Source organism: Cynocephalus volans, chromosome 2 (genome assembly GCF_027409185.1).
Source record: "Cynocephalus volans isolate mCynVol1 chromosome 2, mCynVol1.pri, whole genome shotgun sequence".
Classification (NCBI taxonomy): domain Eukaryota; kingdom Metazoa; phylum Chordata; class Mammalia; order Dermoptera; family Cynocephalidae; genus Cynocephalus; species Cynocephalus volans.
The window spans coordinates 29,073,624-29,091,348 of record NC_084461.1 but is presented as its reverse complement, the minus strand read 5'-3'; the positions used below and the strand labels follow the sequence as shown (position 1 = coordinate 29,091,348).

General features: G+C 36.3%; 1 protein-coding gene across 8 annotated transcripts in view; it reads left to right on the top strand.

The window, feature by feature from the left end:
* DROSHA (drosha ribonuclease III) overlaps positions 1-17,725 on the top strand; it is a 116,191-nt gene that overhangs the window by 36,396 nt on the left and 62,070 nt on the right. For 6 of the 8 annotated variants that reach the window (XM_063086520.1, XM_063086517.1, XM_063086518.1 and 3 more), the window contains 4 exons: positions 5,430-5,501; positions 7,050-7,131; positions 8,026-8,100; positions 17,325-17,542. In XM_063086520.1, coding sequence (XP_062942590.1) covers positions 5,430-5,501; positions 7,050-7,131; positions 8,026-8,100; positions 17,325-17,542 — 447 coding nt within the window. The remainder of the gene's footprint in view (positions 1-5,429; positions 5,502-7,049; positions 7,132-8,025; positions 8,101-17,324; positions 17,543-17,725) is intronic. The other 2 variants (XM_063086519.1, XM_063086515.1) reach the window with 1 other exon arrangement.

The following is a 17,725-nucleotide window of genomic DNA, read 5'->3' as shown; positions in this document are numbered from 1 at the left end:
TACTTTGTTGGTAATCGGTTCAAATGGAAATTCTGTATCTATGAGTCAAAATCTTTCCATCTCAAAACAGCAGTCCTGGGAATTGTCTTACTTATTCAGTATTCCAGTTGGACGAAGAGTGAATGTGCTGGCAGCAGCGCAGGAAGGGAAGCATAGCAACATACCTTACTTACCCAGTCCAAACACTGTTGTAAAACTTACTGAATTATAGCTGTAGTGTATCCAAATCAAAACAGAGTGTTCTTTAATCCTTTCTAGTTTGGTTACATGAAATTACACTTTCAATTTGAAGAATTATTTTAGTACTGTTTACTTAAAACATGAAATTCTGTTCCTTTGGAGAGTAAATTCAGACTCAAATCTTTACCTTACCTTGGCCTTTTCAGTCATTCTTTTTTCTTTGTAAGTACATGTGATTCCATAGTAGTGAAATTAATTTAAAACAAATTATTTTCCAAATGAGATTTTCTTTATTCCACAGTACATTATCCTAGAGAATTTTCTTTAAGATGTTTACATTATAAACATAAAAATAAAATCATTTGATAATACATATTACATCTATCTCTAGGGTGGACCATCTGTTCACTAATATAGAAAAGGGAATAAGTAATATTGGACCATTCTTAAATATTCTTTATGAAAAGACACGAGGAGGTTTTTGAATTTTGATGGTTTTTTCTTTTCTTTCTTTTTTTTTTTTAGTGTTTCAGATACTCAAACACTTTGTTACACCAAATCTCATAGTCTTAGAGTTGGAAAGGCCTATAGAAGCCATCTAGTCCAATCCCACCCCACCCCATCAAATGCCTTTCTCTTTTTTCCCCCTTGAGGGTTTTTAAATAAAGGCGTGAAAATACCTAAAATTATCTATCATCTTATCTCTTCATTCTTTAGAAGTAATGCAGATCTCATTCTGACTTTTAGGATCACCTTAATCAAAGTAGGAAAGCAGTGTGGCTTCAGAGAGACTAGGGTTTAAATACTAGTGAATTCTACTTAGTTAAGCTGTGTGATTTGATGTCTCAATCTTTATAAGCCTTGGTTTTCTTATCCGTAAGATAGGGGTATTAGTTGTAGCAGTCTCATTGGCTTTTGTGAAAAATAAATGAGATGATATACGAAAAGTCTTTATCATGGTATTCAGCACATAGTAAATATTGGTATCTCTTGTTTTGGAAAAGATGTCAGACAGGGCTGGGTTTGAATCTTCTAATTTTTTTTTTTTTGACCTTGGACAAGTAGTTCTTTGAGCTTCATTAATAATAGCTATGCTTGGTATTTTAGTGAGAAACAGACAGAATTTTTTAAAAAAGAGACTTTGTCTTTTAGAACAGTTTTAGGTTCACAGCAAGTGAGTGGAAGAAAAATGTTTTAAACTCTCCCAGCACAAGGGTTGGCACTAAGAAGCCCCTAACACTAAATTAATCACAGTTGTTACTGTTGTTAGAAAATAAAAGATGGGACTGAAAAGTTCCTGGCTTCAATATATGTTTTATGTAAATATTCAAGTTCTCAAAACTTGAGAACTTTACTCTGTAATGAGAAGCTCCATCATTTAAATTAAAGATGTTGACAAAATAAATGGAGTTTTAAGCTGAGTGTTGTACAATTTATAGGAATTAGATCCATCAAAGACCTACTGAATTTGAAGTAGTTTCTGAAGAAAAATAATTTTTAAATTGTATTACTAATCTAATTCATTTTCTTGCTGGAGAGCGAACATCAGCGAGACAGGCATGCAAATGATGGTAATGATAGAATTTCCACCAAATCTAGTTTTGACAAGTTCTCTTAAGGTCTTCTTGAATTGAAGTGGATTGAAAGCATTGTTGGCTGACTATAGAGCATTCTGGGAGCATTATCCTTTTATGTAATACATTTGCTATTACAGTACTTATAATACCTGATGTTATTAAGGCCTTTGACAGTGTAACTAAAGTTGTAAAGATACATGTATTGGTTTTACAGTGTCTTATCTCATTCTCAAAAACACAAGAAAACCCCTTGGTCATTTCCCACCTTAGCTGGCTTTCCATTTCCATGGCCTCGCTCACTACTGGATTTGGTTATACGTGCCTGGAAGCAGTAGAGTTAGAATGCAGAGGCTTAGGGAGGATTTTTTTTTTTCTCTTTTGCTAGGATGAGATAGGAGTGTCAGTCAGCATATGTTATTCTTTACTTTTAAGTATTCAAACATGTTTAAGAAGTGACAGTGTGTATTTATACTGATTGATGGCATTGACTGGAAGCTGTTTTGGTGAGCTTTGCATTAACAGTTTCTCTATTGACCAGTGTGTATTAAAATGACAAGTTCTCTTGGAGTTTAGAGAGAGATCAGAGTTTGAATAGATAAGGAGATCCTGCCTTTCCAAATTTGTGTGTCTGAGAAGGGCTCTGATAGTATGGATGGAAGCCCAAAAGAAAATAAAACGTATATAAAGAGGTCAAAGAAGGAATTCCAATAAAGGATTTTTAGTTAAAATGAGATGGGGAAAGGATTGTACTTGTGTGAGTCATCTAGCAGAGTGCTTTTGCACATGATAGCAAGGAGTAAAGTTTACACTTTTGCTCTTTCTCTGCCTGCCTCTTGAGTATTCCCAAGAGCTCCGGTTCTTTCCTCTCCTGTATACTCTCTCTCTCTTATAATTCAGTCCCACCCATGGTTTTCCTCCCATGCATATTCTCACCCCACCAGCTTGATATTTACAGCTGCAACATATAGCTCTGGGCTTATTATGGTTTGGATGTCCCTTCCAAAACTCATGTTGAAACTTAATCCCCATTGTAATGGTATTAAGTAGTGGGACCTTTAAGAGGTAATTAATGGATTAATGCCATTAGTGCGGGAGTGGGTTAGTTATTGCAGGAGTGGGTTCTTGATAAAAGGGTAAGTTTGGCTCCCATCTTGCTCTATGTCTTATGTGCTTGCTTGCCCTTCTGCCATGGGATAACGCAGCAAGAAGGCCCTCAACAGATGCCAGTGCAATGCTCTTCCCAGCCTCCAGAATTGTGAGAAATAAATCTCTTTTCTTTATAAATTACCTAGTCTGTGGTATTCTGTTATAGCAGCAGAAAATGGACTAAGAGCTCTGCACTCATGTTTCAGATTGCCTGTTGGAATGCTCTCCTTTGATGTTCCCTCAGGTAATTCACCCTCAATCTGTGGGAAACTGAACTTGTAATCTTCCCTGCATATTGAAGTTGAGGTACTCAGGGGACACCTCATGAATTTCTACTTTTTTGTATTAATGCTGTCACAACCTACCTGGTCACTTAAGCCAGAAACCCAGAAACTGTCCTCTATTCTTTCTTTGCTCTCTCTCATTCCCACATCAGATAGTCACTGTGTGAAAGTAACATTTCTTAAAGATATTTAAAATTTTTTCCTCCTTTTCAATCTTTCCTTTATTTGACTCCTGAACTATTCCATTATACTCTAGGCTGATCGTCTGGTCATCTTTGTTCCCCTACAAGCCATCCCCACACTGTTTCCATAGTGACCCATCTAAAATGTAAACTATGATAATCTCTTACTTAAAACACTTGAATGATTTCTCGTTGCCCTATAGACATAAACCCTGACCTTGACATGGTCTGTAAGGGCTGCATAAGAGAGTTCATACTTTCCTCTCTGGAATCACTTGGCTTCTCTCTCTCCGTGCACTTCACTCTCTAAATGACTTCTTCTCCCACCTCCTTTTTTTCTGTCTTGCTAGAAGCTAAACGCCTGCCTGTTTCAACTTTATTTTTCCAGATGACCTGGAAAATCTCTTCCAATCTTTGAGGACTTAATTCAGATGTTACCTACTCTTTGGTTCTTTTGTACTTTATGCTTTTTTTTTTTTGTTTGCTTGTTTGTTTTTTATTTGCACTTGTAAATTACATTGTATTGTGTTCTGTTTGTACTTGTTTACATGTCTTCTTTTTCTAGATCTTTACCTTTTAACGTAGGGCCTGTGGCTGATTTTAGAGTAACTAGGAACCTAACATAGTTGTTAGCAAAGAATAGACATTTAAAAAATATGTTGAGTTGTGCATAACTTGTAACTCTCAAATATTTTTAAATGATTGCAGGAATAAAGCAAACTTGAAAGTGATGGTGGGCTTAGCATATTGCTTTGGTTAGTTAAGAACTCATTACCACAAGAAGGTTGAAAATAGATGTCTTATTAAAGTTAATTATGGATTTCACTCAGATTAATCACTATCCTTTAAAAAAACTGAAAACACACCTAAGAACTAAACTTCATTTCTGAGAAAAAGATTTCCAGCAGGTGGCGTTATAGGACTCTTTTTCTGTTTTCCTTATTATTTTTTTTGCTGGTAGAATTTAAAATTTGTTTCTTTCTGATTGCTATCGTTTGTAAAAACGATTACATCTATATAAAATCATCTTATAGACAGATTTGAGCAGATAGAAAAGCCCTCTTAACATATCTCTAGGGCTTCTAAGGCTAAGATTTTCTCTAGCTAGCTAGCCAGCCATGCCACTTCAGTGACCTTTCTTCCTTTCTCATTCTTTCATTTATTCAAAAATATATTTACAGAAAATCCATTATGTCTAAGCACTAGACTAATATCTGACAATACGTTGGTAGAATAGGACAGGTGCAAATTTATCTCATACTGAACCTTTCTTCAGTTTCCCATACCCTGAGTATTAGAAGAAGTAATGAGAGGTGTGTACTCTGGTGGCTAAGAGCTGGGTTCTAGAGCAAGACTTCCTAATTCAGCTACCTCTTACCTTAGGCAGGTTACCTGATGACTCCACCTCGGTTTTCTCGACTGTAAAGTGGGCATAGTAGCTGAGCCTATCTCATAGGGATGTTGGGATGCTTACCTGAGTGAATATTGTGCAGTATTTAGAATAGTGCCTGGCTCAATAAGTTTTAACCATTATTATTTTTGTTATAATAATTATTATTTTTGTGTAATTATTATTATATTTATTACCACAATTACTTTTGCTTCAGAGCCAGATAGACAGCATAAATTATGTGCTTTTCAGTCACCTGTGAATCCATAACTAAGTTGTCAGCTTGCCATCCCTATTTGCCTGAAGAGCCAAAGATTCTGAAAGATTTTAAAAGCCTGAGAAAAAGAAGTGTTTATGACTGTGATTTTATTAATTCTTTAGAGGCAACATATTTGGTTTTAATGAGTTCTTGTCATATTTTTGTTGCCGCTGCTCATGCCATTAGTTAAGCACCAGCATTATGCAGGTTTCTTATAGACACCTGGCCAACTGGGTTCTTGCCATTATAATCCAGCAGTTGTAGTCAAGCTTCACGTGCAGGGTTGTTAGCAGCTTAGCTGAAGGTGAAACCTTTGCATTTGCTTCATGGCTTTCTGGGGCAAGTAGCAAATGTGTGCAGTATGAGCCTGCTGGGAGGTGCTGGGGAGCTGAACCTCTCTTCTTATTGCAGATTCCACTGTGTAAAGTAATCAGATTCAACATAGACTACACAATTCATTTCATTGAAGAGATGATGCCTGAGGTAAGGGAAAAGATCATTTAACAGTTTGTTGTAGTTTGCTTAATTGTTTATTCCACACTACATTATAAAGCGTTGAACTTGGCCCAGCTCTGGCTTTTTGCCATAGGAATACCCCTGAAGTATTTGACATGTTCACTGTCAAAAGGGTCAGTGAGATGTAGCTCTATTAAAAGGTTAAAATTAAGGTCATTTTTTTTTTAACTCATTGACCTATTTTTGAACCCATTACTGCTCGTGTTGCATCTGCTGATAGTAACTTCACATCTGTTTCCCGTTTGTTTTGCGTAGGGGACAGATTTTGGTTACTGGCCATTATCAGAGAGGAAATTGGAATAGTGAAACTGAATCTGATAGCTGTTGGAATAATCTTATTCATTATCTCCAATGACAAGATCAATGCTTGGTTCATTTTTCTTCCCATGTATTTACATATTTTTCCTAATTGTTTTTCATTGCGGATGCTCAGCAGCAGATTTATCTAAATATATGCAAGAGATTTAAAATTCCAAAGCAAGATTAATGCAAATCTCAGAATGATTCATTGCCTGATTGTGAATTTAGTGGTATCAACAAATCACACTAAGAAATAACAATTAGACAGCACGCAAACTTGTGCACTTAACATTGTGTTGAGTAGGGGTTGAATTCCAGAGGCCCTGGCTCTTTTTGCAAACCTTGTTTAACAGGGCAGCTTTGTCATGGGCAGTGAGTACTGAGGGGGAATTGATGGGCATGACGTGCATGCTTAGTTTGGCACCTATTTCATTCTGAGCAAGTCCTGTTCTCTACCTGCGTTTCAAAAATAATTAAAGAGAAAGGGCTGCCCCCTCATTCTCTCTCTCAAAAGGGCTTTTTTGCTTCCTTTTGGTTTTTAAGGTCATAAGCCTTCATTTGATATTGTAAAAGCTTATGACTCTGGCATGATCTCACGCAGGGTGATTTATGAAGCCCGAGCAAAACAAGTAGGAGGAAGAATTATGAGACAAGCCTCACTTGCAAATATATCATCTGTTTAGCTTGTATACAGGAGAAATTTTGGTACAGAGTTTTATAGTTATTCTTAGCTGTTTATTTGCTTTCATTAAAAATTTGAACTTTTTTGATACAAAGGACTTGTATTTTTTGATAACTTTGTAACAGTGATTCCAGGTGTGTTGGGTGGTGGTGGGGGGCAAGCCTATCAGAGCCTGCAGGTATGTAATTAGAATTAACAAGAAGTCCCCAAGAGATTCTGATAACGTTTTATCATTGGGTTAGAAAAATATGACCTAAGTGATACTTTACATTTTAAATTTCACATCATTTTATTTGTACACCGAGAAGGGCTGAGTTGACATTTCTGTAGGAATCCTGATGGCATTATTGTCTACTTCATTTCTGTCTGAAACCAGTGAGCCATTGTAAGGCAGTGGCCAAACTTTTTAGGAAATTATATGGCTTTAGTATAGTTTTAACAGACGCTTTTTAAGATACTTGACTAGAACAAGTTGAACCTTCGGTTAATATATTTGGAGACCTACAGTAATTTGGTTTTGGTTTATTTTTCAGAATTTTTGTGTGAAAGGGCTTGAACTCTTTTCACTGTTCCTATTCAGAGACATTTTGGAATTATATGACTGGAATCTTAAAGGTAAATAATAGGATTTAAAGAAAAGAGTAATGCTTGTAGAGGAATGTTGTGGTATAAACTCTTTTATAAATGTTATGGTGAAAACTCTTATAAAAGTGAGGACACTATTTTTGAGATGTTGGGAAAAGTGAGCTATTCATAGGAATGCTTGCTATCAGTTAACAGGAATAAATTCTTACGGATTTTACTTCGTACAATTTGACAGTGCCTATTATTACCTAAATAGATGGTACCAGTTATTATGAACAACTACCTTGATTTATGTGCATTTAGGAAAATCTCATTAGTTAATATTTTAAATCTAATGAACTTATACTGTAATAAACTTCTAAGACTACAATTTGTTAAAACAGAACTTCGGTTAGTCATTAAAACACACACGCATGCAGGCAGAGTGAGCTACATAGATTCAAAGACTGGTTCTTGGATAATAGTTTACTCCTTTGGAAGTGTCTGTATTCCAGCAAAAATTTACTTATTTATTTTTAAGTAGTGTATTGATGAATAGCTTTTCAAACCATTGGCATTTCTCAATTTTTTTAAGTGTATTGATTAAAATGGGAACATATTATATAATGCAATAATTCAGTTATTACAAAAATGTTGATATTTTTGAATTTTTAAAAGTAACATTATTGCACTATTTGCTCCTTGGGGCTTTTGTTTTCCTCTTGACTTTCTGTAGTCTCCTCATTGCAGTATTCATTGGATGCATTGTTACCAGTGATTGATTTAGCTATTGAAGTAAAGAGTGGGGGGGAGTGGTATTTTTATATCCCTACTTTTGGTAGTGGTTTTTGTGGTTCTCATAAATCTTAGGAATTAAGTTGCAGTGTTTGCTTTCTAAGGCTGTGTGATTTCTTTTTTCTTTTCCTTTTCACTTGTTTGCTTTAGGTCCTTTGTTTGAAGACAGTCCTCCCTGCTGCCCAAGATTTCACTTCATGCCACGTTTTGTAAGATTTCTTCCAGGTAAATCTTTTGGCTTGTCAGTGACCCGGGGAGGTAGTGTATCTGAAAATAAGCCTGCCATTCTTCTTTCAACCTTTAGGAACAACTTTCCCACCTTAGACACACTGTTAATTATTCACTTCTTAGGTTGAAAATGTAAAATTATACACGCTGATTTGTACCCCTGCATAATTTATGATAGCCTCAGATTAGATGAGCAGTGGAAGAATTGATTTATAAATTTTGAAAATCTACTTGATAAAATATCATGCAAGTGTTCAAATTAACTTGGAAAAATGCATGTGGCTTAAAAAATGCATATGGCTAATTGGGAAATAATTAGTATAAGCTTTATATACAATAATGATTATAACTCTCCTAAAACATTATCACAATAATAGTTATAATGAGGTGGTAGGACTATAGGTGACATTTTTTCTATTTTTTGACATATGTACTTTTATTCATTTCACAGTGAAAAAAAGATATGTAATAATTTAGTGTCCCATTAAATTAAAATATACTAATAAATATATGACTTAGTTTTTTTAAAAGCAATATTTTAACCGTTTTCTAATTTTTTTGAAGAATCTAGCTATGAGATGGCATTATATTTAGTGTTTTAAAAAAATGGTTGGATTATTAATGAAATATTTTTGGATGCCCTTTTATTTGCAAAGTCTTTTCCTTTAAGGCTTCTGCAACCCCATTTCTACACCTCTGTTCTTTATGATTTCCTCGTCAGTTGCCTGCTTTATCAAGTGCTGGGAAACCTGCGTAGATCTTCCTCTCTCAGCAAAGTTCTCTCACCAGCCAAGTGAACTTCATTCACCATTCTACCTTGAGCTGTACAGTTTTTTGATTTTTTTTCTACTGTACTGATTGTCACAACCCAGCCACTTAATCCCAAGATTAAACCTTAGACCATGCCACCACCCAAATGAATTTATCTCACTTTCTGATGACACCCATGTGTACTTTCAGCCTCTCATGCCGTTACTCCCTTTGCTTCTACTTGACCCTTCCCTCTTCTCTTTGCTTACAGCCTCTTTGCTTTGCTTTATCAACTAAGTCCTGTGCTCTGACATTTTTATCTGTCAGCTCCAGGTGCCTCAGCTTCTGTGGTATTACCTCCACCTTCCACATAAATGTCATCCATCCAATCACTTGCATTTTCTTCTCCTATATGTGGGCCACTCGGTGATACTGGGGGAAAAAAACCAGCTGCTGCAGTAAATCTGTGGTCTGTAATCTCGGCTGGGGAGCTTTTCTTCACATCACCTTTCTGCCCAGTTCTATGTATCAGCAGTTTCAGAAATTCAGTCCTATGTTCATGTGCTCTCACTCATGCCTCTTGTCCTCCTGGAGGCAGGAGGCCCTGCCTCTCTGGTGCCTGTGAACCCAGACCCCCCCCCCCCCCGAACCCTGTCTCCAGCCCATTGCAGATGCCAACGCCAGCATCCTAAAGACCAAATCCAAAGTTCCTGCTTCAGTGTGAGTTTCCTCCCTAATGTGATACCTGGGCTCTTGACTTTGTCTTTTTTCTGTACTCTCCTTGCTTTCCTCCTATCTCTTTGGTTCCTCCTTTATGGCTTTTGTTTCTCATCTATTCAGTCTACTTTAGATTTTCCTCAAGATTTTGTCTCTGATACTCTTTCCTCAGTCCACTTACAGGGGCTTATTTTTATTTTGGTATAGTGTTACTCATATTTTTAGTATTTTTGTTCATCTTTATTTTGTTTAGAGAATGCATTCAGAAGCTTTTCTTCTTTTTACATCTGGTTTTATTTTATTGAGATGCCCTGTTTTCTTTTCAAGTGAATGCATCTTTGATTTTATAATGGAGCTTTAGCAATAAACTTATTAGAAATGGTTTTAGAGTGAGTTTGTTGAAAAGACTTCCTTTCTCTATCTATCTGCCTCTAGGCATTTTATGACCAAACAGATCTCTAAGAGAATGGGGGCAGTTTTAAAATCATCTGAAAGAGAAATCTTGTGTTGGATATTTACTTTGTGGGATTTCTGTTCTCACAAAATTATTCTCCTAACTATGTAGGGATAACATTTAGGTTGTCATAGAGAAAAAAATTCTACTGATTTATTTTTAAATAGGGTTTGCTTTTTAATTAGATTTCCTTTTGAAAATACACATATTAAAAAACTCCTGAAGGATACAAAAAATACCTAATGTATAAAATGCACTTTGGTATTAGGTAGCAAGTTATGGTTGATTTGTTTTTCACAGTATGACTTCATTAAAAATCTTTTAGAAAATGGTAAATTAAAAAAATACATTTTGATATATATTTTCATTTTTTTCTGTGCATGTTTTTTACATATCATCATACTAATATATGATTTGCATCCTATTTTTAATAATTCGTTAAGTATATGGATATTTTTGAAGATCATGACATATGGTGTCAAATTTCTTGTCAAAAGAATCACATCAGTTTATGCCACCATGAGAAGTGCATTATTACTCTTTTTAACATTTTAGGCCTGCCTGCCCTCTTTCCCTCTCTCCTTCACTCCTTCCTTTCTTCCTTTTTAAATTTTTTTTTTTGGCAGCTGGCCCATAGGGGGATCTGAACCCTTGACCTTGGTCTTTTAAAAAAATTTTAGCTGTGAACTCTGTGAGGCTGAAGAGTGAACATTGTCTTGTCTTGTATCACCAGTGCTAACTACTCCTGGGACCATAGCAGGGACTCAATAAATTACTTGTTTACTGATTTTACTTAATCGGTCATAATATTACCTAATTTAAATATTCATGTGTTTGGTTAGTAATGGATGTGCTTTTCAAACATTCTTTGGTATTGTCTCATTTTTTTAAAGTAAACCTCTGATTGATCTATAATGTAAATACTGAAAAGTGCACATATGAGTACAGGATTCAATAAATTTTTACAAAGTGAATATGCCCAGGTACATAGCACTCTGATCAAGATTAGCAGGAATCAGGAACCCCCTCGATCCCCCTTTCTAGTCACTACCCAGACCCTCAGGGGTAACCACTATTCTGACTTGAATCACCACGTGTTAGTTTTACCTGTTTTTGAGCTATGAAAAGTAGAATTATATATTTCTCTTTTGTTTCTGTCTTTTGTTTAATGTGTTTCAAGACATCTGTTGTTGTAGTTAATTGCTGTATAGTTTTATATGGTATGATTAAATTAAAATAAACCTATCTATGATTAAGGATATACTTTATATAACTATAAATTAAATTCTTCATATATTTTTTCTTTATAATTAGTTTTTGTATCTTGTTTGTGAAATTTTTGCCTACCTTAAGGTCATCTCCAGTTGATCCAGCACCATTTATTGAAAAGGCCATTCTTTTTTCACAGAAGTGAAGTGTTATCTTTGCCCTTAATCGGGTTGACTCTGTGTGTGTGTGTGTGTGTGTGTGTGTGTGTGTGTGTGTGTGTATACAAGAACAATACAAAAGTGTCTAAAGTAAAAGAGTGAACACTCCCTCGATATGTGAAAATGAGTAGGAGCTGTAAATTGATTTGTATTTGTTTTAACCTATAAAAAAGAATTATGCTTTTTTCTTCAAGTGATAATACTAAACATGTTATACAACTTGTCTTTTTTTACTCAAATACTTCAGACATTCTCTGCATCATTACTTTGTCTCATTCTTTAGTACCTACATAGCATTCCATAGTATGGATGGACATTAATTTTTTTGACAATTCCTCTAGTGATGAATATCTTTGATATTTGAGTATTTTTTCCCCATTCCACATAAATACCTCAGAAATAGTCTTGCACATCTATCCTTTTGCATTTGAGTGAGTGTGTCCATAAGGTAAAGTTCTAAAAGTGAAATTGTTTGTTAAGATAGTATTTACATTTTAAATTCGGAAGGATGTTGGCCAGGTTCTCTCTAGAAAGTACACATACTATTTGTAGTTCTGACCAACAGTTTACAAAGTTTACCTGCCAGTGCCGGATATTACTGGTCTTACAATTTTGTCCATCTGATTAGCAAAAAGTAACGTCATTACTTGGATATTTCTTAAACTTCTGTCAGAATGAGCAGCTTTACATATATTTTAGGTATTTCATGATCTCATTCTCACTTGTTTTTTATGTGTATCAATTTGTTACATCTAATTGAAAGTTCATTTTATCAGTCATAATTTTTCTCTATTTCCTCAGTCTACCCATTTTGAAAACGGCTATCTCAGTTGCTTTATACAAATTTGCCCAAAATTAAACTTGATAGTTTAAACCCAAGGATTATTTAGTGCACACCACTTTGCCAGAAGCCAAATTGCAGAGCAACCAGTTTATTAAGATTTTAAGAATTTTCTCAGATTTTTGTTTGTTTCCATTTCACTATCTACTTTGGTCACAAAATAGCTGATATGAACCAGACCCAGTTTAAGGCTTTATTTTTATTCTGACTGTAACTGGGGTTGGGGTAGGGCATAATTCAAGATAGTGAGATTGCACTTAGCAGAAAACCTGTTCATTGCTTGTGTCATTGCTATGGTAAAGCATTGAAAATCCTGAATCATTTTTGTAAATTGGCTGTCTAGCAAGTTGATTTTTGGAAATTGCCCCATCTGGAGCAGTAGTTCTTAAGTATGGCTGGCAGGGAGACAGGGGGTGGGAGAGTATCTCAAAATTTTCTGGAGGCAAGTGTAGTGTGAAAAAACATCGGTTGATATAGCATCTTAATTATCTTTATATTTGAAAAATTTGGAAAATACCTGTTATAGATTTTAGAAAGTAAGATTATATAAAGACATCTTAGTAGGAATCTACAGAAATAGTAATGTGGTTATATAGTTGTTCTCAGTTCTCAATTTCTTAAAATTGAGTGTTATACAGTTGAGAAATACTTGTTTAAGCAGCCATGCACTTAACACAAATTTCCTAACAAATTACTCCCCTCTCCCAAATAACCATATAAGTAATCAAGCAATATAAGCCGAGAGAATTGGGTCTCTAAGAAACAGTTTATAATGTCTGTCAGCTTATTAATGACTGTCCAGATTCATTCCCTGAAACACAAACTCCATTTCTTCCCGAATAATGAACTGTTGTCACGCTTCCAGTCTCAGAGCTGGCAGAATTCCTGCTAACCTTAGCTTACCCGCTCTAATTTCTCATTTATATCATGTCCTATTTATCCCAGCCAACAAGATAAAAATTACTTCCTAACCCTCAGTGACATAGTTCCATAAATCCCCAACATAAACGTGTGGCAAAGCAGACAAACCAAGAGAGCCAATTCATTAATGTTAGTAAATTCATGGTAGTCTGAGAGCAAGTGGCCGTGTTATTTATATGCTTCGGAAAGTCATTCCACAAATGTTTATGGAGTGTTTTTTTTTTTTTTCCTAGGCTGGGTGTGAGGAATATAGCCTTTGCCCCATGGGTTCTGGCAGGACTCTCTAATTTTTTATACCTTCTATTGGATTTCTATGAGGATTGAACTTCCATACCAAACTGGGAGCAGAGTCTCAATCCACTGTCCTTGATAAACCTTTCGCTTCAGGTTATCTGTCCTGAATTTCTACTTTTTCACAGTGGTAAATATTCTTTTAAAGGTTTAGTTGCCGTTTAAAATATTTAGCTGATTTCCTTTTTTTTTTTTTTTAAGATGACCGGTAAGGGGACCTCAGTCCTTGGCTTGGTGTTGTCAGCACCACGCTCAGCCAGTGAGCCAACTGGCCATCCCTATATAGGATCCAAACCCGTGGCCTTGGTGTTATCAGCACCGCACTCTCCCGAGTGAGCCATGGGCCAGCCCTAAAATATTAGCTGATTTCAACATGTATTTGCAGTTCCTCCCTCAGTGTTACCAACGTTGCACCTGATACGTATGTTTTTTTTGTTTTAAAATATTTCTAGTTACTATTTTGTTTTGAACGATTTCTATTCTATTCTGTTACAAAACTCACTCCTCCCTCGTCATCAGCTTTACACCCAAACTAGAAGCAGGGCCGTTGGCATTCTTGAAAGCACTTGGTGGCCTACCTCCTTTATCTTGCTTTCCTAAATTGAGCAGTGCCTATACCCTTTATTTACCACAGTGTTGGAGCCTTTAAGAGACCCTTGGTTTGTAGGCTTAAGTATTCCCCTCTCCCAGTAGCTCTTTTAGTCTTTCCACTTTAAATTCTATGCCCCTAGTCCATTTCACTTGTATCTGAAGTGCTGTGGAGTCAGCCAGCCCTAACTGCTTGTGAGGCAATGCTCGTGCTATTTTGTATACCTGGATCTGTGTATATTCACTCCCTCCACTGTGCCGTGCCCTCCCCCCATAAAGGATAAATCTTTTTTCTAATCATTACAGCAAAACAACAATCCTTCTTATGGTATTTTAGACTCCTAATGTATCCTTATGGTCCCCAGTATTCATACGTAATCTCACCAAATAAAGAGATTACAAGCCAAATAGTATTTTACTCTTTCCTTGGTTCCTAGTGAACCTAGTTAGTGTGGCAGTTCTTTTCAGGGCTCCCTGTGTTTCCTTTATTCCTGCTGTTCTGTTTGTGTGCACATGCAGTGTACATTGTCATATTCTGGCTTTAGAATTTTTCTTGGCCACCTGCTCACCTCAGTCCCCCTGGATGATTAGAGGTTATCATGGGCTCAGTCTGAGAAACAGGCATTATGGGCTCCTTAGCAGAGAGAGGACCATCATTGATTGAGGAATACATGTCCCATGCAGTGGATTGAAATTGTTTTGAAATCGACTCTGAGAAATATGCCCTTATGTGTCTAACAAAAATACCATAGACTGGGTGGGTGGCTTAAACAACAAACATTTATTTCTCACAGTTCTGGAGACTGGCAGTCTGAGATCAGGATGCCAGCACAGTCAGATTGTTGGTGAAAGCCTTCTTCCTAGTTTATAGACAGCCATCCTCTTGTATCCTCATGTGGCACAGAGCAGAGAGAGGAAGCAAGCTATCTCATGTCTCTTCTTCTTATAAGGCACTAATCCCATCATGAGGGCTCTACCCTCATGACCTAATTACCTTCCAGTATAATACCATCATATTGGAGGTTACTATTTTAATATATGAATTTGGAGGGGGGGCACAAACATTCAGTTCATAACACCATGGAAATCAAAGGTGACACTCGGGTTTAAGGCAGATGCTTTGTAATGAAGCATAAAAAAATTTCACTCCCATGAAGAATAACCCCAGTAAGTAGATAGAACATGTCCTCATGAGGGTTGAATGTATTTTGTGATTTTGTTACTTCTTGGACAATTATTTGTTTTAGATGCTCAGTGTTTTTGATTAAGAGAACTTTATTTTCAGAATGTTATTGACAAAGATTCCTTTAGGAACTGTTGTGATTATCAGCCAGTGTGCTTCTTGAGGGCCTAGAGTTCATTATTATTGTTATTTTTATTGTTATTATTTTGTATTATTATTATTATTTTTTCTTTTCCCCATTATTATATGGGACCACACATGGTGCCCGGCACATAATGGTGAAAAACATGCTCCCATCTCAGAATAAAATCCAGAGCTGTTACTGAACTCTGTAAAGCTTTGTAAGATCTGACTTCCTTGCTGCCTCTCGTACTTTCCTTCTTATTTCACATGGTGCACACTGACCATCCTGCTCCACCTTAGGGCTTTTGCTGTTTCTTCTGCCTGAGATTTTCTTCACCCAGATAGCTGCATGGTAGGCTCTCTTGCTGCTTCTAAATTTTGCTCACACAGCACCTCTTCAAAGACACCTTTTCTGGCCACCTTTTAAAATGCAGGTCTAGTTCCTTGCTTGGTTTGATTCTTCTTCATAGCACTTATCTTGACCTGATCTATTATATAACTTTATTATTGTCTCTTTTTCTCCACTGTAATATAATCTTCAAAAAGGCAGTGGCTTCAGCTCTTTGGGACACTGCTGTGTTTCCAGGACCTAGAATAGTGACTGTTACATAATAGGTGCTCAGTAAATATTTGCTGATTGAATATTTGGATTAATGAATGACTGCATGCCTACCTGTATAGTGGCTGTATAGCAGCAATGTGGTCCAGTTCAAGAGCAGCTAGGTGTGCAGGCCTGTCTTTAAGTTTTTAACCCACAGCAACTCGTATTAAAATCTTTTATGCTCTTCTGTTTTCTAGTTTCCCCAAATCCTGGGTGCCATTAATTCCTCTGACCCAAATAGGACACTCTCTTTTGTGCCACCCCTCCCCTACCATCTTGTACTCTTGGTCCCCTTATTTCTCCATGAAGTATTTAGCCCTATGCTACTGTTCCTAGCATATCTCAGGACCTGGGGAGGGAAGTAATTGTCTTCTAAACCTTCAGGACTCTTTTTCTTCCTTTGGTGGGAGTAGGCAAAGAAAAGTGGTACAAAGTTGTTGCCCGTGTTGGTCAAGATGCTAAGCCTGGCTGGCTGGTTAGCACAGTTAGTTAGAGCGTGGTATTATAACACCAAGGTCAAGGGTTCGGATCTCTGTACTGGCCAGCCACCAAAGGAAAGAAAAAAAAAAGCTAAGCCCAAAGAGAAGGCAGAAGCCTGTGAATCCTGCATTATTAGCCCACATTAAATAGACGTCTTTGGTTCATCAAATACCAAATCAATTGACTTTTTCTAAGGTACTTTAATTATGTCCTTTGTATCCTCTGTTCTTGGTGATATATGCTTCTGTAAGCCTCAGAACACTTGGTATTTTTTCCATGTACTGACTCCATAATGATCTTTCATGATATTAGTACAGGGTTTTTAGCTCTATTCATCATGGCAGGTGCAGCACATTAACACCAAAAAATTAGACCATAATAGCTTATTGAAAACATCCATAAATATCTCATAAAAGCTTAAAATTTCCTTAAGACAATAATATCACTTCTAAAGAGCTTTCATCTGTTACCATAGAAAGAATGATAAAACATTTAAGACATAACCTGGTTCTTATAAACTGTGGCTTTTTTTATGCTAGGTGGCTTTATATTTATTTAGGTAGGCACCTTTTTTTGTATTCATACCTCGCAAATGGAGCCTTTTTATCATTTATAATGGTGTTGTTCTCATTTTAGCAAATGAGATGGTTTATGAGCACTGTTCATCAATGAAACAAATGGCTTTTGGATTATTTGGCACCTGGTTAAACATTGTAAATTTTAAATTTCCTTTTTATATGTGCTCCTCCCCTCCACCCCCATTGTCTTGTTTTTCCTCATGCAGCTGATGATTTGCTGTTAATTGAGTAGCCTTACTTTCTCCCCTCTCTCCACTCCCACTCAAGATGGAGGAAAGGAGGTGTTGTCCATGCACCAGATTCTCCTCTACTTATTACGGTGTAGCAAAGCCCTAGTACCTGAAGAGGAGATTGCCAATATGCTTCAGTGGGAGGAGCTCGAGTGGCAGAAATATGCAGAAGAATGCAAGGGCATGATTGTCACCAACCCCGGAACGGTATGCTCTGGTGTTTACACATTCAGACTGAGTCACCTTCTTTTCCAGGTTTGAATGTTTCACAATAACAATAACAGCCGGTTTAAAACGCTTTATGTACTCATTGCTTTTTGTCCTTTGTGTAATTTTTCCTTTAAATATTTAGTAAATAAGAAGAATATTACAATTTAGGCATAGGTAGTAGTAAATTCACCTGATTAGTAAATTTATTCTGCCGGAAACTATACATAT